The sequence below is a fragment of the Anopheles funestus genome, chromosome 2RL, assembly GCF_943734845.2.
Source record: "Anopheles funestus chromosome 2RL, idAnoFuneDA-416_04, whole genome shotgun sequence".
In the NCBI taxonomy this organism is placed as follows: Eukaryota; Metazoa; Arthropoda; class Insecta; order Diptera; family Culicidae; genus Anopheles; species Anopheles funestus.
This window is the reverse complement of record NC_064598.1, coordinates 21,965,134-21,986,757: the sequence shown is the minus strand read 5'-3', so window position 1 is coordinate 21,986,757 and position 21,624 is coordinate 21,965,134. Positions and strand designations below refer to the sequence as shown.

At 43.8% G+C, this 21,624-nt stretch overlaps 5 protein-coding genes across 7 annotated transcripts; 2 read left to right on the top strand and 3 right to left on the bottom strand.

Moving 5' to 3' along the window:
- Positions 1–554: 554 nt before the first annotated feature.
- On the top strand, positions 555–2,938 carry LOC125764814 (SAM50-like protein CG7639). The gene is made up of 6 exons (XM_049429404.1): positions 555–951; positions 1,032–1,204; positions 1,267–1,448; positions 1,526–1,664; positions 1,732–2,402; positions 2,467–2,938. The coding sequence occupies exons 1-6, from the start codon at positions 931–933 to the stop codon at positions 2,616–2,618; spliced, it is 1,338 nt and encodes a 445-aa protein (XP_049285361.1). The 5' UTR covers positions 555–930; the 3' UTR covers positions 2,619–2,938.
- Positions 2,939–3,263: 325 nt separating this feature from the next.
- On the bottom strand, positions 3,264–8,791 carry LOC125764811 (OTU domain-containing protein 5-B). 2 transcript variants are annotated; one of them, XM_049429401.1, is made up of 8 exons: positions 8,166–8,790; positions 7,903–7,988; positions 6,233–6,755; positions 6,000–6,156; positions 5,207–5,915; positions 5,016–5,119; positions 4,738–4,938; positions 3,264–4,648 (listed from the first exon to the last, which is right to left on the bottom strand). In XM_049429401.1, exons 1-8 carry the CDS (start codon positions 8,313–8,315, stop codon positions 4,500–4,502), a joined length of 2,079 nt encoding a protein of 692 aa, XP_049285358.1. In that variant the 5' UTR covers positions 8,316–8,790; the 3' UTR covers positions 3,264–4,499. The 2 variants fall into 2 exon arrangements, with proteins under 2 accessions (XP_049285358.1, XP_049285359.1); XM_049429402.1 differs by lacking the exon at positions 7,903–7,988 and having other exon boundaries at positions 8,166–8,791.
- A 213-nt stretch (positions 8,792–9,004) lies between these two features.
- On the bottom strand, positions 9,005–9,557 carry LOC125764816 (protein kish). Its single transcript, XM_049429407.1, has 3 exons — positions 9,444–9,557; positions 9,270–9,379; positions 9,005–9,199 (listed from the first exon to the last, which is right to left on the bottom strand). Exons 1-3 carry the CDS (start codon positions 9,444–9,446, stop codon positions 9,094–9,096), a joined length of 219 nt encoding a protein of 72 aa, XP_049285364.1. The 5' UTR covers positions 9,447–9,557; the 3' UTR covers positions 9,005–9,093.
- A 311-nt stretch (positions 9,558–9,868) lies between these two features.
- Positions 9,869–11,618, top strand: LOC125764813 (U3 small nucleolar RNA-associated protein 15 homolog). The gene is made up of 2 exons (XM_049429403.1): positions 9,869–10,030; positions 10,098–11,618. The coding sequence occupies exons 1-2, from the start codon at positions 9,941–9,943 to the stop codon at positions 11,559–11,561; spliced, it is 1,554 nt and encodes a 517-aa protein (XP_049285360.1). The 5' UTR covers positions 9,869–9,940; the 3' UTR covers positions 11,562–11,618.
- Positions 11,619–11,674: 56 nt separating this feature from the next.
- Positions 11,675–20,386, bottom strand: LOC125764810 (uncharacterized). 2 transcript variants are annotated; one of them, XM_049429400.1, is made up of 6 exons: positions 19,650–20,386; positions 13,467–15,035; positions 13,333–13,396; positions 13,110–13,249; positions 12,765–13,039; positions 11,675–12,698 (listed from the first exon to the last, which is right to left on the bottom strand). In XM_049429400.1, the coding sequence occupies exons 2-6, from the start codon at positions 14,997–14,999 to the stop codon at positions 12,527–12,529; spliced, it is 2,184 nt and encodes a 727-aa protein (XP_049285357.1). In that variant the 5' UTR covers positions 15,000–15,035; positions 19,650–20,386; the 3' UTR covers positions 11,675–12,526. The 2 variants fall into 2 exon arrangements, with proteins under 2 accessions (XP_049285357.1, XP_049285356.1); XM_049429399.1 differs by having other exon boundaries at positions 13,467–15,032.
- Positions 20,387–21,624: the final 1,238 nt, after the last annotated feature.

The window sequence follows — 21,624 nt, the reverse complement described above, 5'->3', positions numbered from 1 at the left end:
TACTTTTTGTGCTTTATGCCCTGTTCAGTAGAATGCGTTTAGATCTGGCAAGAAATTTCGCAAGTTTTCTTTTAATTGTAATTTTTATTTTCTTTTGCTGAGGTATAGAACCGGTAGGCATCCTCACCACGTGTTGCAGCCGTTTGCTATAAGGGAAAACTCCAATCAGGATATTTCTCTAATGTACAAATTTCCAAAAATTATTGGTAACATCATTATGAAAGCTGATCATGAGTCGTACAATTGTTGTGCATTCACTTTTCGTAAAATGATTCAATCGTTAAATATATTAAATAAATCGGAGCACACCCATGATAGCTACAACTTTCCGCTAGAACTGTGGTGTACAAAATGGTGGTTCTATATTTAATGCTACTGTGAAGAAGAAGTAAGGAAAAAATTATACAATATTTCATAAAATTTTGATAAAGTAGTAGCACTACCGAAATGTGTTAATTTGTAAGAAAATTTGTTTCATAAAATGCCATTTATTATGGCCGTTGATAGACTCAAAAGCTGTCAAATTGAGCTTCGAATGACAGCGGTGTCAAGGCGTATGCACACTATCAACAAGTTGGAATAATGTTATTGTTCCAAATTTTCATATAAATAAAACACAATTTTTTTCGTGTAGAATTACATTAAAAACAGCAATTGTTGAGGTTTAAAAGTATATTAAATCATACATTTTTTTATTTATCTGATCAACATATACGTCAAACGCCCCTTTGAATTCGAGCCGTGGTGTGTAGTGTGCCCCATTCGTTGTTTGTTATGTTCAGACTTAGAAAAATAGCATGATACGTTATTAGGTGATTTATCGTATACATAAAAACTGTTTCGGAGTGGAATTAGTTTACGAACTTACTAAGCAGCAACCTCCAGTGTGGTAACTAACAGAGGCTTAATACACCGGTCACATTACATAACATGGGAGGCGGAACGTCCAGGGTAAGTGATATACCAGCTGATGGACCGGCTGTTCCGGTCACCTCTACGATAAACTCCTTTTTGTGTCCCGTCTCCTACAGGCTGATGCCCCATCGACGAATCGAAAAGATCCGGATTTCACCCGTTTCCAGGCACGGGTCGATCGAGTGTACATAGGAGGCCTAAATCGAACGCACGACGACTACGTACAGCGTGCGGTACGTCACCTGTTCAAGGCACACAACTTCCAGGACGTTATCGTAGAAACGGCAAAGTATAATAGTGCGTATAAATATTGCTCTATGGAGCTTTCATCTGGCTGCTTCACTGTTTTAGCGTCAAGGATGAGCTGTTGCGCCTGGGCATCTACAAGAACTTGCGCATCTCGATCGATACCAGCAAAGGTGAGGGAGCGAGCAAAAACGGCTACACGGTGAAGTTCGAGGGTGACGAACTTTCCCGAATAACTGGCAACGTCGGTGTAGAAGTTGGCCAAAACGATGGTGCAGCTACGACCGGTAGGTTGATCGATTAGCGGAAAGGTTTTGTCCCGGAATTAATCGTCTTTCCGTTTGCGCGAACTATTCATTTGTAGAGCTGGTCACACCGAACTTGTTCGGGCGGGGTGAACGATTAAGCATCAATTTGAGCCGCAGCTATGTGCGCAACAGTGTTGCGAATGTGAAGTTCACCAAACCCTTCCTGCATACGGCTGTTGGCGATTACGAACCAGAGTAAGTCATTGCATTATTGAGGGACAAATTTTTTTTTTTTTTTGCTCAATCAAATCTTCTCCACCAGAACCTCAATTACCTTGTTCCGGCATGCATCACCTCATCCGTGGTCCAAGTACCGTCTCGAAGACAATGGTATGCTGTTGGATTTTTCCTTCGCTATACCATCGTTTGGCTTCAGCAACAGCCTCCAGTACGAGCTGGGCATGAAGGAACTGTTTGCACTCGACAAACAGACACCTTTCTTCGTGCGCGAACACTGTGGCCCACGGCTCGTGTCCACCTTCCGCTACATCGGCCAGTACGACGGACGGGACGATAGCGTGTTTCCTTCGAACGGTGTGTACGTGAAGGGTACGGCCGAACTGATCGGCAGCCAGCTATCCCAGCTCGGTATCGTCCGGCAGGAGATGCACGCGGAACTGAACGTACCACTGTTCCTGGGCGCATCGTTGCAACTGTGCGGACGCCTTGGTACGATACTGCATGATAAGCGCAAGGAATCGTTACCTATCCATCAGCTGTTTTTCCCCGGTGGACCGCAAACGTTGCGTGGTTTCGAGCTGGCTGGGGCCTGTCCACGGCGTGACGGCATTGCGGCCGGTTGCCAAATGTACTGGGCAACCGGATTGCACATGTGGAGCCCGTTACCGTTCAACCAGTACTTTGGCGGCTTTGGCAATTTGTTCCGGACGCATGCCTTCTATAATATTGGCACGTGCGATAATTACACCACAGGTACACGGTTTTGCCAATTGAATGTTATACCCTGTTAAATCTCAAACCATTTCTCATTTTACAGATAAACTGCGCAGCACGGCCGGCATCGGCATTGCGTTCCGGATGGGCCAGAAAGCGCGTATCGAATTCAACTACTGCCAACCACTGTCGTCCGAAGCGGGCGATCGCGTGGTGAAAGGGTTCCAGTTCGGTATAGGTTACGAGTTTATCTAAAGAAACGAAACAAAACTGCTTACTTCCTTCAGGTTCTGAACCACCCGTCGAAACGTTTCCCTCTGTTTCCTCTACTATCACCTTTCCCGCCAGAAGCTTTTTGCATTTGTGTTCGTATGTATTTTAACGCATTTTCTCCCTGATGGGTCCACTGGGGCCATCGTGCATTGCTGTTCCAACCCACGAGTCAGTATGTTTAAGTTATGACACCACGAGCAGAGTGAATAGATAAATTCAAAGAGAAATATAATGAAAAAATTAATATAAATGAGTTTCTACTATAAAAGCTGATGACAGGACCACCGTTTCATGCGAGACCTGGTGGCCTAAGATTAGTGGGATTTGCTTGCCTTTTATGTAGATTGATCATGACTTGATAGTAAAGTTCTATTAGGTCCTAATCCGGAAGGGATGTGATACCAGTCCAATACATCCGGCCGATCCAGTTTCTCTTGAGTAGACTTCTGTTTCTATTTCCCTTTCTTTTGTTAATCATTTTTCGTCTTTTAGTTCTACTGTCTTGATTTTATCGTTTTACCAAAGGTATAAAGCATATCCATGTTGATTTTTCTTCCATTTTTGCCTTACTTTTGTGTTGTTTCTCAATCGTATTACTTCCTTGAGGGGGGAAAAAATTGGTTATAATTTATGATACTTATAATGATTTGCTTTTATTTGTTCTTCCCAACTTCTCGGCTTTAGCATCAAGAATGTAATTTTGAAAATTGTAATTATTCTTATAGGTACTCTTACCACGCGCCAACCAACAGGTTTGAGTGTAGTCTGCTGTGTGTGTGTTTGCGTGCAGCGTAATTGAGTAGACAACTGGCACACGCATTCGCACAAAACGCTTCTAATTCTAATGCAGCAAGCAAAAACATCCACTTACACACGGTTAAAATTCACGGTTTTCGCATTGGGAAAAAGGAAAAACAAACCAACTATAAACCCATTTTTCGCTGAATGGTGAAGCACTACACCAAATAACGTTACGGTACAGGTTGCCCCCTGCTGACGACGAACGAACCGGGGCGCCTTTACACGCTCAGTCACAATACCTCTACTTTGTACATGGTTTGTAAACGATGCCAATTGCCGCAATTGCACGAAATGCGTATACGCTTCTTCTTGGAGCGAGAAATTTTTACACGATACTTAAACTTACGCACACATAAATTACGCACTACATGTGCAAAGGATTGTGCCATTGCCTTCAATCACAAACACACAAAACAAATCCGTTATCTGGGCTATCTGTATTATCACTTCCCTCATCACATACACGTGGTTAGTATGTTGGAGGCGCGTGTCAGAATACCTTTTTTTTTACTACGGAATCCGTCACCAGTACGAATCCGCTTGTTTGTGTGTCTCTTTGTGTGTGTGTGATTATGTGTGCACGGGGGCACGTGTTAGCTACAATAATTGCTTACATTAAAACAAAGAAAGCAAAAACATAAAATGAAGAACACTTGATCATGAAGCTAATCCACTAGAAACACAAAAATTAAAACGAAACAAAACAAAAAAAACACACACAGACGCCAATCGTTCCCACACGTTCGATTGCAAAGTAGAAACGAAGTGGTATAGTATAATAATTTGTATAGCTCTACCACAGAAATATTAGATTAAAGTTACAAGCTAGATAATATTAAATCCTAATCTGTGTCTCTGTGTGTTTGTGTATGGGCATGTCTCCGGCTCTGTGTGTGTGTGTTTGTGTGTTAATCCCTGCTGTATGTATGTGCACAAGTGTAGGCGCAATACCTTCCACATTTTCCCGGTTGAATAAAATCATTATCCAGCCCACAGGATAATGATGAAGCTGAACTGTGTATACAAACGCGTTTGGAGCGCTTCCTGCAATCGTCCATCGCTTTACGGTGATGGTGAATCGTACTCCTCATCGGTTGTGCCGTATTTGTCTTCGTGGAACGCTTTGGAACCGTCGCATCGTTTCACAAAATCCATTGCCGACTCTTCGAGCGCTTTCTGTATCATTTCCCTTTCCGACAGTTGCCCGAAGCCTGTAAAGCGATCAAACGTATCGTGCGTTATTATACAGGATCTTGAGAGGTTCTAGGGCAAAGGTGGTAAGGCTATGGAATATACTCACTACCATCGTCAGTGTAGGAAGATTCGAGCAATGATTGATAAAACTCGGACATTGGTGTTTCGTCGCGCAGTGGAAGCTGCGGTTGCAGAGATCCAAACAAGCTGCTCGTACCGCCACTGCCGCTGCTTTCCTCATCGACACTATCCCTGGCCGGTGGCGTTGTGCTCGATGTGCTCGGTGGTGATGGAGCAGGTGACTTGTCTAAAACCGAAAACACACAATACTTTATATAATAGCTCAATTTTCTCTAAAAACGATAGAAAAAGAATAATCCATACCTTGAGCGGGACTTTCCGAACGACGAGGACTGTTCGAAGTGCTGGATGCGCGATTGCTGTTTGCTTTGCACTTTTTCGTTTCTGCGGTGTTCGTTTTTTCGATCCTATTTCCATCGAAAGCAATTCAATCCGGAACATTAATATATATAATGCCATCTAGGAGGGTAAGCTAAGATGCATTCGATACTTACGGTGAGTTAAGATTACGCTTTTTCCGGCGATTGCATTCACTGCTGCAGGTTGTGCTGTTGCCACTGGCCGTACCGTTCGTGTTCGTGCTGGAACCGTAATAGTACTGCTGCTGCTGCTGCTGCTGCTGCTGTGAGGACGATGGCGATGAACAGCAATCTAGCTCGAACGAGCTGTTTTTCGAACTGGACGAACAAGCGCCCCGATCACTCGAATGCCCTGACACGGTGGACTGGTGGTTACCATGCGTTGCGGAAGGTGATTTGCGTAGCTCGAGCAGAAACGAGGAAGCCGACTGCGATCCACTAGCACAGGCCGCCATCATCTCCTTCGAGGTGATCGTACTGCTGGTGCTTTTGTTCTGGCTCGATCCACCACCGGCACCGATGCGACTTTCGCGGCAGTACTGTGCGTACGATTCGCGGGCAATCTGTTCCGCGATCTCGTCGTTCGTTGCCTCCCAGTCGGTAGTTTTGAGCTTGTCCTCTAGCATCGTTTTTTCGATCTCTAGTTCCTCGCTCATGCGTACCGCATCGGCTACCTCCTTGATGTCGAGCTCATCCGGTCGGTAACCGGCAAGTCCGAGCCCCACACCGACGGATGCTTTGTACGGGTTAATGATCGCATTGTAGTGTGAGCTGCGCTGATACGACAGCCGGAACGGTTCGTTACCGTTGTTGATTTGATCCGAATTGAATATATTGGTTGGTTCTGGAAGCAATAAAAATAAAATAGAAACGAATCAATTAATAGCATGTCACCAGCAAACCCCACAACAACTACACCCGTTCTTACCAGTTTGATAGCAATACAACTCAACAGAACGATTGTACATTTCAGACATTGCTTGAATTTCTATGTGATTGCCGTGCACATGGTTCGCTCGCTTCCGCTCGACATAATCGGCGATATCTTCCGTAACGAACTGTGCAAAATATTCGCGATTTTTATCCTGAAACAAAACCGTTTAATCCGTTTCAATCCGTTGTGAATTTGCCTTTTCTTCCCCACACTTCCACCCGACTTACAATGTAATCCATCGTTTGCTGCCGGATCATTTCGTGCATATCCTGATCGCCATAAATCTGCAGGGAAATGGCACGAAAGAGACACGCACCATCCTCTTCCATCTCTTGCAGTATGAAGCCCCGCTCGGACAGGACCTTTGCGAATGCTTCATCACGCTTTTTCCACTCATCCACTGTGAGCTGTGCATCTTTCTGTTCGAAATACTCATCGCCACTGTTATACCCGGAACGCACATCCTCCAGCACAGCGTTGAGATCCACACCGGAAACTCCCGGGCTGTTCACTACACCTTGGTGACCGCTCAACAGTGATGCACCCGCGCCGGACGATTGATGAGTACTTTTTGGTGAACGACCACCAACGGCAGCACTGGCCAGTGCGCTGGAGCAGGCGGTGGTCTGTTTTTTGCTACTGGCTGATGGTTGCAGCACGACATGATGATGGTAGCTTGGTGAACCGGCGGTTTTATCCCGTTCGCGGCTTTCCCGCTTGTGGTAATGATCACGCTTTAGACGCCCAAGGCTGAAAAGAGGTAAGGAAAGGTGTGTGGTTTTACTAGCTATTAATATAATCCACAAACCTGGATCTGGAATGGAGATAATTAACTTAGCTAGGATGAAGAAATTTGAAATTTAATTTTCAAATTTATATTTGAATTTAAGCTTATCAATGACTATCGTACCGATATTTTGCCAGAGCTACGAACACATTTTTGAAACTTTGATGCTACTATTTCAATTAACATAACATTAAACAAAATCACGTTAATGGTAAATGTGATTCCAGGGCAGAATTTCTTACACACAAAAGTGCATGATAAAGTAAATATATAAACAAACAGTGATACAGTCAATCATAGCACTGGCACGCGATCTAAAACATCGTAGCGACACATTACAGTAAGGCAAAGCGAAACAGAGGAGGTCAAACACTAAAAATAGGAATCCTCCCCTTGATCCGCAACACAAGACAATGCATACGGGAGACGAAACGCCAGATCTGTTTTCATGGCAGTCCAAATAAAGAGACAGGATGTGCACTAAGGAAGGTTTTTTTTTCACCCTTTTTTTCACCAAAAACTACGACCGATTGCGGCCTAACATTCTTCCGCAGTGGAAATGTATTTGATGCAATGTTGAGCAGTGATTTTTTATTTCCATTTCTGTGCAGCCTACATCCGTCTGGCTGTATCAATTCGTAACGCCACACATCCGCGTTAGAGGAGCTGGCGTTAGAGCCGTGTGCTAAGATTAGGTGGGATGGGAAAATTGTCCGTAACATTCGACTAGGGAATGCGACAAAGATGGCCGATAGCGAAAATGATACATAAACAGCGTGAGGCACAGCTGGAAAACTGCGAGGGTGGGAAAGGGGGCATATTTTCCGTTCAATTTCGTACTGAAAAAAATGGACATCATTCCATGGCGCACCAATATGCATTAATGTTACTGCCACACTCTGTCACCGATCGACACGACGACGACGCCATTTGTACGCCAGCGGAATCGGAAATCGATACTACGTCGTTCGATTACGCTTTCCCTTCTGCTGCATTTCCAGCCAAGTGTGGGACAATTTCAACGAAATAGTGCGCTACTACTGATTGTGACTGTTGTGATCAGCATAAGTAGAAGCATTTCTATAGTAAGGCGTAAGGTGATTTTCTTACTTTTTGTGTGGGCTCCTACGATGACGTACTACGCTGTCATTTTCGAAGCTGTGAGGTGTTAGCACCCGTTTTTCCCTTGGCAGCGCCTGTGGAGAAATCCGAATCGGAAAAAGGGGGACAAAAACGAGTGACACACATATTCGCTTTGATGCATGCTCCAACCTATGCTCCGAAACATTAGCATGTGGGTGGCAATAGGCAGGGGAAGTGGGTATAACCCCGCGCGGAGTGGGTGATACCGAAGCTTGCGAGCCAATATTTACTTGTGATTCCGATGACGACAGCTGATTAAGCACCACATTACGGTGCGACGTACGAACGCCTGCACTGCCAACACCATGGACGTTCTGAGGCGTGCCCTCCTGCGTTTCCTCTTTAGCACTTTTCTGATTGACCACGGGTTTGATAGTCATCGCGTATTTCCGCTTTTCACACCATGCAAAGCCACGGTGACGGTTTTGCGTAGAACTACAATCGACCTTCTTCTTCAATGACTGCAAACACAATCGCACGCACAGTTTTACACAAAGGAAAACTTTTCTAGCACCGAGCAAGTTCTGTCCCGAACACGAACTTCCTGCACATCAACCTCGTACAGATTGTGGTACAACAACGACGACAACAACGACGGCACGAAAATCTTTCGCTGCTTACTGTTCACGATCTGCCACAAATGTGCATTTGGTGTATGGTGATGAGTAGTAACACTTTTTGCAACGCCAGTGATTACGGTAACTTTAGAAATTTATGGAAAAAGCTCTGCGCTGACTAAAAAAGCAATAGAGACACGCAATATTATTGTTTAGCAGCTGGGAAGCAGCAAATACAGCGAGAGTGAATGAAACAGGCTGATTTTGATGTTTTTCCAGAAGTGCCAAATGACAGTAGCGGATTGCTCGATTCGTGCACTGCCACGATTCGAGTTGGAGAACGCAGGATGGGAATGTGTGAATGTGCAAGCGAAGAAAAAATACAATTTCTTCCCTATTGCAATAGAAAGGATTGCTGGCCGTTATTGTATGATTTGAACAATCACTTAACAAATTCCCTAAACTAAACAGGGCGTGAATCGGGTACCGGGGAAAAAACGAGCTGAAGAACATTCACTGTAAAATTGTAATCATCTTTTATTCATCAAAATGCATCATTTTTTCCATTAGGTGTACACTTATATCCAGGATATCTAATATACTACGTCCAGAATAATATCGAAACAGCCATCACAAGACACGCAAGAGAAACGTACGGAGATTTCCTTTCACCAACACGTGCAAACTTCCAGAACAGACCGAGCATACTAAAAGAAGAAAAAGCCCAAATATGATGCAAACTGGGATATACTTTCATTGAACGAATTCTCTGCTTACCCTTTTTTATTCCGGTCCACAATACTGGGAAAGAGTGAACGCAGATACGTGCAGGTGCAAATCAGTAACAGCAGAACCGAGAGCAGGCTTTGAAAGTTGAACAGTGCACTCTACGGACAGGATGAAGATTAACCAGTGATTGCAGCCAGCAGGATTTCCAGAAGAAGAACTTACCATTTTGCAAATCCTACAGCAAAAAGGATCGCACCGCTGAAATAAATCCGCTACAGTAGGTTTTTGAGTTTTGGCAAATGACGTAGATGGTGTTTACGTTTTGTGGACAATACAAAATGTCAACAAATGTTGACAGCGCCCAAAGGAAAATCTGCTCGAAAAGCTTCCTTCAACCAGCTGGGTGAGTGATGACAGTAGTCGATGATTTTAAAAATTAAAGCCCATAAAATATTTAATTGATCAATTTAAGAATAAATTAAAACAAAAAAACTTCCGTGATTTGTAATGCGCTGTGTATGGTTTAAGATTCTTAAATCTTTCGTTGCTTTCACAAGTAAAACCTCGAAGAGCGGCTGTTCAGAATCATGAATAAATTTATTAACCCTTAATATTAGAGTAGGGTCATTCGAAACGTACGAAATAAACAAACAAACGTCAAACAGTTACTACACGTGCTGCAAGGAATCGAAACAGATCGCAGTAAATGTTTTGTTAAAATGTCTCAATTTAAGCAAACCGACCCTAAAATATATTCAAAAACCGTGACCGTAAAGTCGCCGGACAGCTTTTATTGGAAAAAGCTAGGGGTAAGTGAACGTGTGGAAACGTCTCTCCCGCTTTAGCATTCTAATATGATTTGTGATCTATAATCAGGTACCCACGTTGGTAAAAGAATTCGGTGCCATCGATTACATCGATTTCAGTCCTGTGGAACCGTACCTGTTCGCTGTAACAGCGTCGGTTCGCGTGCAGATTTACAATCCCATTACGAAGCTGGTGGTAAAAAACATAACCAAGTTCCAGGAGGCAGCCTACGGTGGATCGTTTCGCAAGGATGGCAATCTGCTGGTGGCAGGCGACGAGTTGGGTAAAGTTCGATTGTTTGATGTGAATACCCGTACGATACTGCGATTCTTCGAAGGCCATAAAGCGCCAGTACACCGGACGTTCTTCACTGCGGACGGGCACCATTTGGCGAGCTTTTCTGACGATCGTACCGTAGGGTACTGGGATATTGCGACAGAAAACCATCTGCATACATTTACTGGTCATGAAGATTACGTACGGGCAGGTTGCACGAGCCCGATCAGCCCAAACATAATCCTATCGGGTGGTTACGATCGTAAAATTCGCATGTACGATGCCCGTGTAAAAGACTGTGTTATGACGGTGGATCATGGACAACCGGTGGAATCGTTGTTGTTTCTCCCGAGTGGTGGAATATTCATCAGTGCCGGTGGTACATCAGTGAACGTGTACGATGCCCTTAGCGGTGGACGCCAGATGGCACAATTATCTCAGCACCACAAAACCGTAACTTGTCTTCAGTTGGCCAGCGATGGCAAGCGTCTGTTCTCCGGCAGCTTAGACCGTCACGTAAAGGTGTACGATATAGCGACATACCAGGTGGTTCACACAATCAACAGTTCGAACGCGATTTTGAGTCTTGGCATCTCGAAAAACGATGAAACACTCGTAACGGGCATGGTGGATGGCTTGATCGCCATATACCGGCGCGAAGGTGATCACCGCGATGTGCACCGGCCGGACAAGAAAGACCATCGGTATATCGTTGAGAACGCAGACCAGACGGTGACGGAAGTTAAAACAACACGTATTCCGGGGTACGATCGGATGCTGCGCAATTACGAATACAAGAAAGCAATCGATGCAGCAATGTTGGTCAATATACGCTGCAAGTGGCCAGAGACAACTGTTGCCATAATTAAGGAACTTATCCGACGGAAAGGCCTGCACCGTGCGCTCGATGATCGGACACCCGATTTTCTGGTTGATTTCATCAAATTCCTCACACGACACATCGGTGACTATCGATTCACTCCAACGCTGGTCGATGCTAGCAACATTCTGCTCGATGTTTACGAAGATTCGTTCGAAAAGTTCGCAGGCACTATAGTGGGCAAGGCGTTCGCAGGGCTTGCGGAAGTGCTACAGACGGAGGAACACCTGATACATGAGTTTATAAATCTACAGGGCGCACTGGAGATGATTTCTGTTGCGGCTGATACGACGGAACCGGATAGTGGTGAGGATGCCAGCACACTGTACGATGCATCGAAAAAGGCAAAAAATCATACGGTCATATCGGTGGATTGACCCACACGCTATGATAGACAGAACAGGTTAATATAGAATGCATTACTACTACCATTACTAGGCGAGCCCTTTTTCTTTCCAACTCGAGCAAAGAAACAGATTCAGAATATGAGTTCATTGTGAAAATGTTACCATTTATTTTGTTAAACTTTCATTTTCACCTTTTTGTTTGGTTTTTGCAACAAATATTCGCTTTAACGAAGGAAATAGTAGCAACGTTGGAGAGCATGCATGTACCAGGGTAAAGGTGGAAGTGTTGTTAGAGTATGTTGAATAGTTTGCAGTTTCTTTTTCGTTTTTGCAATACGTTTAAGTACAGCAAAGAGCTTAGGAGTTTTTTAGATATCGAAAAATAGAGACAACAATTTGCAGTATTATCCTTTATCACCAGAGCGTTGATTGTTAGTTAGAGTTTGAGTTTGATGGGGCATGATGATGGAACGGTTAGTATAGTGATGCCATTCGTGGCGCATGATTGTGTTTTAGTTTGTATTGCCGAGGTGCAGTACACTGGCCACCGTTTCTAGTACAGCATGTTTCTAGCGCAGGCATATTCTATCACAAGGTGAGTTGCTCGTACTGCTCACGTTGCACTATTGCACTATGCAGTTCAATGCAGGTTTTTTTTGGGGATGAGAGTGTATATGTGTTTTGTCCTGGGAGCTGCTGTGCGTCGTGGGGCGGGAATGTTGCATATATAGTTTTTTGTGCATTAGCTTACCACCTTTGCTGGGGCTGTGGCTGACCGAGGATTGTTCTAGTTTCACACTGTACTGTTTCTATATATGTAGTTTTTTTGGGTCCACTTTGTTTTGTATGTATTGTTTATGCATGATTTTTGTGTTATTTTACCTTGTTTAACGCATTTGTATCTATATTATTTAACGATGTGTTTCTCTGTGTGTGTGTTTTTGAGGAGTTTGCCTAACCTAAACCAATTCACGATCAACAGCGTGATCGCACTTTTAATGGTAACGATATGCTGGGATCGCGGTACCGCACGTCGATCGTATCGGTGGTTGTGGTAAGGAGGGTTGCTTCGGATGTGGTGGCTGATGGTGCGCCACACGATTGCCGCTCCAGTAGTGGCTCTTACGCTGACGTTCAGCATGAATGATCGTCTGTTCCTTGGCACAACTGTTCAATGGAGAGAATGTTGTAAATGAAGGTGGAAAGTGGCTATCGCCTGTAACCGATACTTACAGATATCTCGAAAGATCCTCTATATCGATCAGCGTGGCGTCCTGGCTGATGTGCAAATCGTCCCGTTCCATCAACAGCTCGACCAGCTCCTCATTGAGCACCTCCGCATGTCCCTGCAGCTCAGTAAGTATTGTCTGCAGCTGATGCACGTTAAGCCGGGTTAGGTAGTACCGCGAAAGGCGTCGCTTATCGGGTGCCAAACTGAGCCCAGCCTTTTCAACGGCGGTGTGAATCACCCTCGTCACGGGAGACAGTGGCAGGCTTCGCTTTTCGAACTGAAGCAGAAAACAAATTACACGTGAAATAGTGATACAAAACAAAACCAAATCTCATCCTCCATCTTACCTCCATTTGCATGTGTGCCATATCCTTTGCCTGGCAGAGTGCCATCCGTGCCTCAATTTGTAGTTTGGCTTGCTTTGTGAAGAAATCGCACGTGTCGTTCTCCTGGAGAAGGGCTTCACAGAATGGATTCACTTTCGGAACTGATGAACAAAGTACGGTCGGTTATAAATGGTTCCAGAGGGTTTCAGTAGAAGGCTTTGCACCATTATAAATTGTATCTTACCTTTTTGGAACTGATTTGCAGGAACTACCCTATCTGTGTTATGCCTTTGATTGTTGTCAGGATTCTACAAAGATTAATTTCAAAAAGAAGTTTACGATTTATGCAATTTCTTGAGACTTATCTCCTAAACTAACCTTCTTTTCCTTGTATGAAGAAGTTTGAATATCACCTGCAGTATGAGCAGAGTAGGATGAAAAGTTGGCCTCTCTTCGAGTGAGTTGTAATGTGCTGGGACGTGCATCAGAATAATCATTGAACGATACTGTTTCATTCCGGTTTGCTATTCGACCATAATGGGTTCCATTTTGACGTCCACATTCGCCGGAGGGATCTGTTGGAGCGGATTGCCCCGCCAGTGAGCTGTAGTAGTCGTTACGATTAATTTCGTGCTCCAGCACATTCGTCAACTGGGTTGAATTGTTGTGGTAGTCCATAGTGCCGGATGTTGAGTAGTGTTGCAGTAGATGAAAAGGATTCGTAGGTGATTGATCGTTCGTTTGACGTGAGCGGGTAATTTGTACCGTTTGGTTTGAACAATCGTCTACCAGATGGTACTGCACCTCTCCCGGACTTGATCCAGCACTGTCACCACTGTCATCGGAAGCTGGTACGTCGCGGGGTGAAGTTACACAGGAATTCCTTGTTTCCTCTGCATCTTCATACGGTTTGTATTCGAACTCACCCTCATCCGACTCTTGCTCCGAATCTTCCGACAATACTTCTCCTGCTGTAGGTGATCCATAGCGATCGTTCAATAAGTTATCCGAGTGTAATGATGCTTCCGGCTGCAAGTTGCTACAGATATCATGAGCCGTGATCGAGATCTGACTAACGGCTTGAAGGAGCTCGATTGCTGGTGATGGTGGTGATCGGTTCCCTTCAGCGTCCCGATCGTCCTGATCGTCTTGTTCCATATCATGCTCACCTTCATCGTCCTCCTTTTCGTTCGTAACATTTCCAATAACGTTCGTAAGCGAGGCTCTTGAACGATCCTGTTCCGAATGATCGTTTAGCTTCTCCAATGTTTCCAGTTCAGAATGCTTCTTCAACGATCGTTGCTCTACTGACTGTTGCTCCGGTATTAGATCTGGCTTTTGACTGGTTGACAGTTCCAGCGTTACATTCGCCAATTCGTTAGACGATCCGAAACCGATCGAACGGTGATCGTAGCTGTGCTGGAGAACAATGTCCGGTGGAGTGCAGGCATAGATTAACGTCGTTTCAAGCTGTTCCTCTGTGTCAAACATGGCGGTTGTAAGCGTTGGAGAATTGCGACCATCTGTGATGTGATGCATTCGTGTACGACGATATGAAGAATCCGACGGGAAGAATTCCTCCGATTCCAGCGACGTCGTCATCATTGATGGGTGATACAGGTTAGAGCGAACTACCGGTATGTCGATGGTGGAATTTGGATGCACATTTCCCTCCACCACCACCTGACTATTGTCACCGTACGAGTTACCATTTTCATCGCCCGGTTGTTCCGGCTCCTTGTCGCGCTGCTTCATTTCATTGTCGTCTGATTCCGACACGTACGAGTCTTCATCATCGTCGGAAGGATTTTCCGAGCTGTAGTCAAAGTTGTCCTCGTTCAGCGTGTACGCCAGCGACTGGAAACCCGGATAATTCGGGTTGATGATGCCCTTACGGATTCTCGTGCACATCTTGCAGGCGGGCTCTCGCGCTATCTTATTAACCTGCTTTTGTGTAGTTGAAAGAAGCAGGAAGAAACGAAGAAAAAAGAACAGACACGTTGTTGAAAGACTTAAGTAATCCACTCTTCACACGAAGGAATGATTGTGTTGTGTTCGCTAATCAAAAAACCATGAACCGCTGGCTGTAGGGCACCAACTACTATTCCGTTCGTAAAAATGCTGCCCATTTTTGCCCGGCGTGTGGACGGTTTAGGGAACTACTTTCTTCAATTTCATTTCCATCCATAATAAAAAATAAGATGGAAGAAAATGAAAAGCGAAGGGAAATAAAAAATACATAAAAATAGCGCGACGGAAATTGCTACTTCGCGCATGATGTTTGTTGGCGGCGGGTTGCAGAAATAGGCCTTTCTTTCGCGATCGTTGGCCGACGGCATAGAATTGGGTCAGAAGAGGAATCAGGAAGCGGAAGGGAGCGGTGGTTTCAAACATAATCAACGTTTCATTTTGTGTCACATAACTTCTGTTCATTCGGCTATCGTTACTATCGCATTAGAGGGTTGTATTTAGCGTATTGGAAGTTGAGTTGGATTGGTGAGTTGCAAGTAGGCAAGTGTTCGTCAAGCAATTAATTAGGAAATTTCTTTAAATATTTTTAAAAATATCATTTGCATTTTGTAGAACACAACATCTCTTCTGTTGTCTAAATCTGACCATTTTTGAGCTTGAAACGGTCCAGTTGTTGTAGAGCCTAAATTTGGAGAACGGAAGCTTTTAATAATAATCGTTTCTCTTCCAGTCCCAAACCAAATAAATACACAGTACAATTGATTGATTTTTTAAAATTGTTTTCTGGTCGATCTTAAGCTGCTGAGTGATCTTACGGCCACTAACATGTCGGTCTATTTTGCACGAAAATAAAAATATTTTCACAGATACATCGAAAACGATTAAAAACCCTTCATTATCACAAGAAACCCCAACTTTTTGATTCGGGCCTATCTGGCGTCATTAATTGTGCTTCCGCGTGATTGGGTACTCACATTCAGGTGGCTTTTTAAAAATAAAGACACACATACATGCGAATCACGCTTTCAGCGGAAAACCGCTTAAAAGTGGCACTTATCGCAGGAGGGAAAATTTAATTCCAATTTCAAAGAAAACCACTGTACCGACCAAACGGTACATAAATTAAACTTTTCGCCAACAAAAAAGCCCACGCCTGCTAATCATCGGGCCCAGTTACCAAACAACTGGGATGCGGACCATGACGACATACGACACGCGTACTGGATCGGATTTGGCCATGGAGGGCCAAGGTGGAGGTTGGCCAACGCCTGATACACAATAATGGAAAATTCCCAAGAGTTGGCCGGTTTGGAACACGACACGCGCACTAAATCTCGAATAACAAAAGCTTCCCGCGAACAAAGGGCTGCACGGAATTAATATGTTGTGCGAGCATTTTATATATATAGATATTTTTTGCTGTTGTTGCTTAAACCATTTATTATGCGTTTTCGTTTCACTTGTGCGTATTTTTTTTTGTCGTGTTTTATTTGAGCGTTGTTTTCGCTTTTTAATACTTGCAAACATTTTCCACCGTAGGCCCGCGGCGCAAGGACATCCGCAAGGGTGTGAATGGGAAGCAAAAAGGTGCATGCAGACAGGGCGAGGACAACGGGAACAGCTAAAGAAAGCAGGCACGTTTATTTATGTGCGTCTTGGCATCTTGTTGCTGTAAATCTTTTCCGCTAAAGTTGCGACCCAGCTTTTAATTAGATCGACTTCACCGTAACACCTGTGTCTCTGTGTGTGCATTATGAAGGAAAAGACGACACGAACCGGCGGTACGTTACAGTTCATGGTAACACACATTAGCACCATAGGTCCATAGGTTGCAAATTATGGCGCTATGCAAATGATTGTGTAGTTTCGAAATTTTATTACCCTCAGTTCAACGCGGGGAAGACGCGTTTTTTTTCTTCTTCTTTTAGTCCCCGGATGCCGTCACCCGTCTTAAATTGATTGCAAGGAATAAGTTTTATTTTGCTCCACTTCTTACGGTTGTGGGTTTCCACAGGCGTAACAAAAGGAAAGTGTAATAAATTGCAAGCAACGGTTGAAGGGTCCGCGAAACCCAAAATTAAAGCGATTAAAGGTAGCAGAAAATTAGTCACCGTTGCGTCGTGATTGGACAGGTGCCAAGGAGAAGAACGCATAACAAAAAAAAAAAAAAAAAAAAAAACAAGATAAGATTGAGCACGAGCAAGGAGACGACGGACACGAAAAATAATCCCATTACCTGGTTCCATCTTAAGGTCAATGAATTATTCAACAGGATTTGGAAATAGAAATGAATTTCGTTCCGGCAGCTAGCAAAACGCTAGCCCACGGGGGGGCGTCCACTATTCGTTCTTAATGCTGTTGGTTTGCTTTCAGGAATACAGAACCACAACCAAGGTGGAAAAGCACCACTCCGTTAGTGTCCGATTCATCTGATCTAGGGAGGATTTTTTTTTTCGTTGGACAAACACAAACGTTATGCTTCAATCCACAAAACGTACCAATTTGTCCTCCTCCGCGTGTATGAGAATGATTCGTTGCCGGTGCGTTGGTGTTAGTGTTGCAAAAAAAAAAGTGTCCTCGTATGTCCTCGACCTTCGCTGAGAGATGAAGTTTTCGTGAATCATAACCAGTGGAAAAAAACGGGAGTAGAAAACATGGATCCTGTGTATTTTCGTTCCCATTCAATTCCCATCTTGTCCCATCATACTATTTGGCATTTGGTTCTCTTTTTCCGTGCCGCAACAGCAATATTCTGATAAGGAGACGACCAATGATTTTGTATGGTGCGATGGTGAATGTTCCTCAGCATAGAGATTGTGGGAAACTGTAACCATTGGAAGAGAGTGAGTGATACAAATGCAAGCAAAAAAGAAAAACGGAATACTATTTGGGGACAGTGAGCGAAATTGGTTTTAATGTGTTTTTTTTTGGTGGTTGCAAAAGAGACACCCACCAAAGCAGTGGTGTGTTCTCTCTAAATGTAGATGCACAAAAAAAAAGGATAGAAGGCTGACCTTGAGGAAGAAAAAATATGGTTCTACCAACCATAGTTTCAACATTAGATTTATTCAAATGATTTAATTGATTGATTTGAATTTAATTATATTTTTCGAATGTTAACTCACTGAAGCCTAAATGGAGACAAATCGTAGTAAAAAAATTATGCTCTTCGATTATATTGAGCTTTTTTGAGTTTAAAAAAAGATTGAATCAACCAAAAGCATACGTTGTTGTGCAAATTGCCACTATTTAGGCGTTATTTCATATCATAAAAGCGCATAACAAGCAATAGACTTTTGACGATATTAAATTAAATGATTTGTAAAACTCATTGAAACTTTTGTAGTGAATTTATGTGGTATAAATTGTACAAAATATATCTGATTGATAACCACAATGTACATCCATACTGTGTCATGTGGGTTGCCGCTATTTAGGCGTCAACTTTTAAATCACTAACGCACAGGAGAGGCTCACATAAAATCGTCTTTATCGGCTACTGTACTAATAACGAGCACATTAAACAAAACATTCCAAAAGCAAAAAAATTAATCTCCATCCTGGTCACATTCTGCCCGGCAAGCATTTACACCCGTAATTCCCGTTCGAATTGTGCGACAAGAATGTTTGAATGCAAATGGTATGGAGTGTGTGTGTGCCATAATTGTAACCGGTCATGACCGGCATTGTTTCCCGTGAAGTAATCGACCGCAATCGACCTCGCGGCGTGTGACGTAAATCGAGTGCCTTTCTTTATGCTTTTTGCTGCTGTTGCTGTATCTCCGGGCTTAATGCTTCCGTCCATTCCGTTCCCTACTCGAATTCGGTCGTTCGATGGACGATAAAACAAATATACACTCCCGCATCCCTAGCGTCACGTGTCGATGTGCTTGAATCGAGCAGCACGATTATTGCGCTTGAATGGAACGATTTTCGTTCCGTCCGCCCCGCCAAATCACCATTCACCGTGCGGGGTGGTGTTGTGCGCTATCAAACACAAAAAAGGCACATGAGAATGACAGCGACCTTGAGCCAAACGAAACGAAACAAGGATTAGTGAGAGCTTTTTTTATTTTTCATTTTCGCACAACACTCTGTCAAATGGGACGGTGTTTTCGTGTAGAATAGAACATTCCAGGGCCCACCCCTTTGGCCGGAAAATTGCGGATGCGGTGTCGGAAAATGGAGTTAAAGGAGTCAACGAGACAGAGAGCGAGAGAGAGAGAGAGAGAGAGGGGTCAACATGATGGTGATGATTATGATAAAAATAATACCCCCCTTTTTGGCACTGGGAGTTCATGCGCGCCACGTCGATGGAGGCGGCTGCATGCGTACTTGTTTCCCGTAACGCTCAAACGCCGCACTCATTACGCGAATGGTTGGTTTTCGTGTCATTTCGTAATATGGTTCTGCCACCTTTCAACCGAACACATTTCTGCCGTAACGTCAGCCGAACGTAATTGGTTCTGTCGTAATTGATCTAGCTTTCGTTGGCAAACCAGTGACCAGCCACCAGCGGCTTGCGAAACTTTGAAAGGAAGACTTTGTTTGGCGAGGGAGGCCCTACCCCTACCCCTCGCTGGTACATACCTTCGGTTTGCCGGAACGTTCTGTGACGTTGTTTCGTTGACCGTAGTCGTGATTTTTAGATTAGATTTTCACTCTTAAGCACACACAGACACACAGTTAATGCCACTTCATTCGGTTTTAATGGAGCGCACAGAAGCACCAAACAACTAATTATTTTATCTTCACTGAATCGTTTGGCCGTTCTGCACTCGTTCACAGTTCCTGCCTCAAGCTGTAGATGGGTCAGATTTCCCAAAACGATGTGGCAATGTGATGAACCACCCGTAAGCTGCTTCCGTTTTTTTTTCACTCCACTTCTAACACTCTTCTCGATCAGCCTCCAAATATTGGCAGAAGTGGAAAATCAATCGACTGTTCACATGATGAATGAAAGTTGCACCAAACCAATCGCACGTTGTCCAAATGCCTGTAGTTGCTAGTTGCTGCCGAAAACTGTCGCGGGATTCTTGGCCCTCGGTGCGTTTCTCGTGTGCATTCATGCGCATGCTCCTGATGATGGTGGTGAAAGCTTCGTTTGTGTCCCAAAAGTGGAAAATGGAAAAATATAACCTTCAGCAGCACGGTTGACGTTTGACGTTAAGGCTCCAGTTGGAACGGAATTCATTTCTGAGTGGTATATGCTTGCTTTGGACCATTAGCTTGGGACAAGTTTTTTCGTGAACTCTTTAGTGCACAGTATGAAGAGAATATGTATTTTACTGATTTTAAACTTGTTCCAATAATTAAGGAAATTCGGAAAAATAACCAAACAAATTACCCAACCTTCCAATAATCTAATGCATGGAAGACTTTAAGGAGCTAAGAACTTCGGCATCGTTCTCATGACGTTCTCATGAGAGTAAAGCGCGGTTAGGCAATTTGTTAGCCACAGTTCCATGTTTATAAGTATAATTCACTGCGTTTGCCAATTTTTCGTTGATACTGTTTCTTAAGTGGAGACACCTGAAAGAGTGGAATTTTTTTTGAAGCAACGATTTAAGGATTAAAATAAAGATTTCATTGCCTAATCTGACACACACAAATTGCCCAAATGTACCTTGTTATTAACTATTTTTAATCTATTTTTTGAAAAAGCTATAAGAAGATCATTTATTGTGTAAAATGAATTCATTATGCAGAAAGTAATAAATCACGAAGAAACAATGATTTTAGTGTCATCATAAGGAGGAACAGCTTTATAGTATATTAAAAAGTAAATTAAAAAAAAGGGATGAGTTTCGTTTAATTTATTGAGGATACAAACCCTTAAGCCCAAGAGCATCAAAGGGTCAGCAATATATTTCACTTGTCCGATACACTTGCTACCGATAATGGGAGGAAGCAGTTCGTATCTACGCAAAAAGAACGTTTTCCATACCATCCCCAAAAACCGTAAGCTTTCCCGCTCAAAACTGTGGCGTAACAACTTCTTTTTTTTTCGTTTTTCAAACCATCGAAACACGTTTTCGTGACATCTGTCACCTGCAGGCAAGTAACTCGCAGTAACCATACCGAAAATATCCCAATCCATCAAGCCGACCATAGATGATGCTCACGTACAAACAGGTTCTTTTCCCCCGTTTATTTGCCATTTCCACTGCTGTTTTTTCCATCCCTTCCATCATAGTAGTCTCGTTAGCAACGCATGCGATCTGAGAGCGAGTGGTTATACCGAGTAGAGTGAGCTGAGTATGGGAGTTTGGTGAGTAAAAGCTCACCATTGAAAGCTTTCCACCTTTGACATGACGATTCCGAGAGAGCACTCGAGAGCTTATCGTGTGTTCATTACCATCATATTTGCACTCTCAATCAGCACTTCTATCAAATCCCTCCGCCTTTTACATATTCCTCATCCACACCCTGGAGCAAAACCCAGTACCCCCCCCCCCCCCCCCCCCCCAGGACCTGTCGCTTTCGGAAGCAGAGATTATGCTCCCCTTAAAAGTTTTTAGCGCGCACTCAGTACAGCTTCCCGCGGTACAGCATCATTGCCACG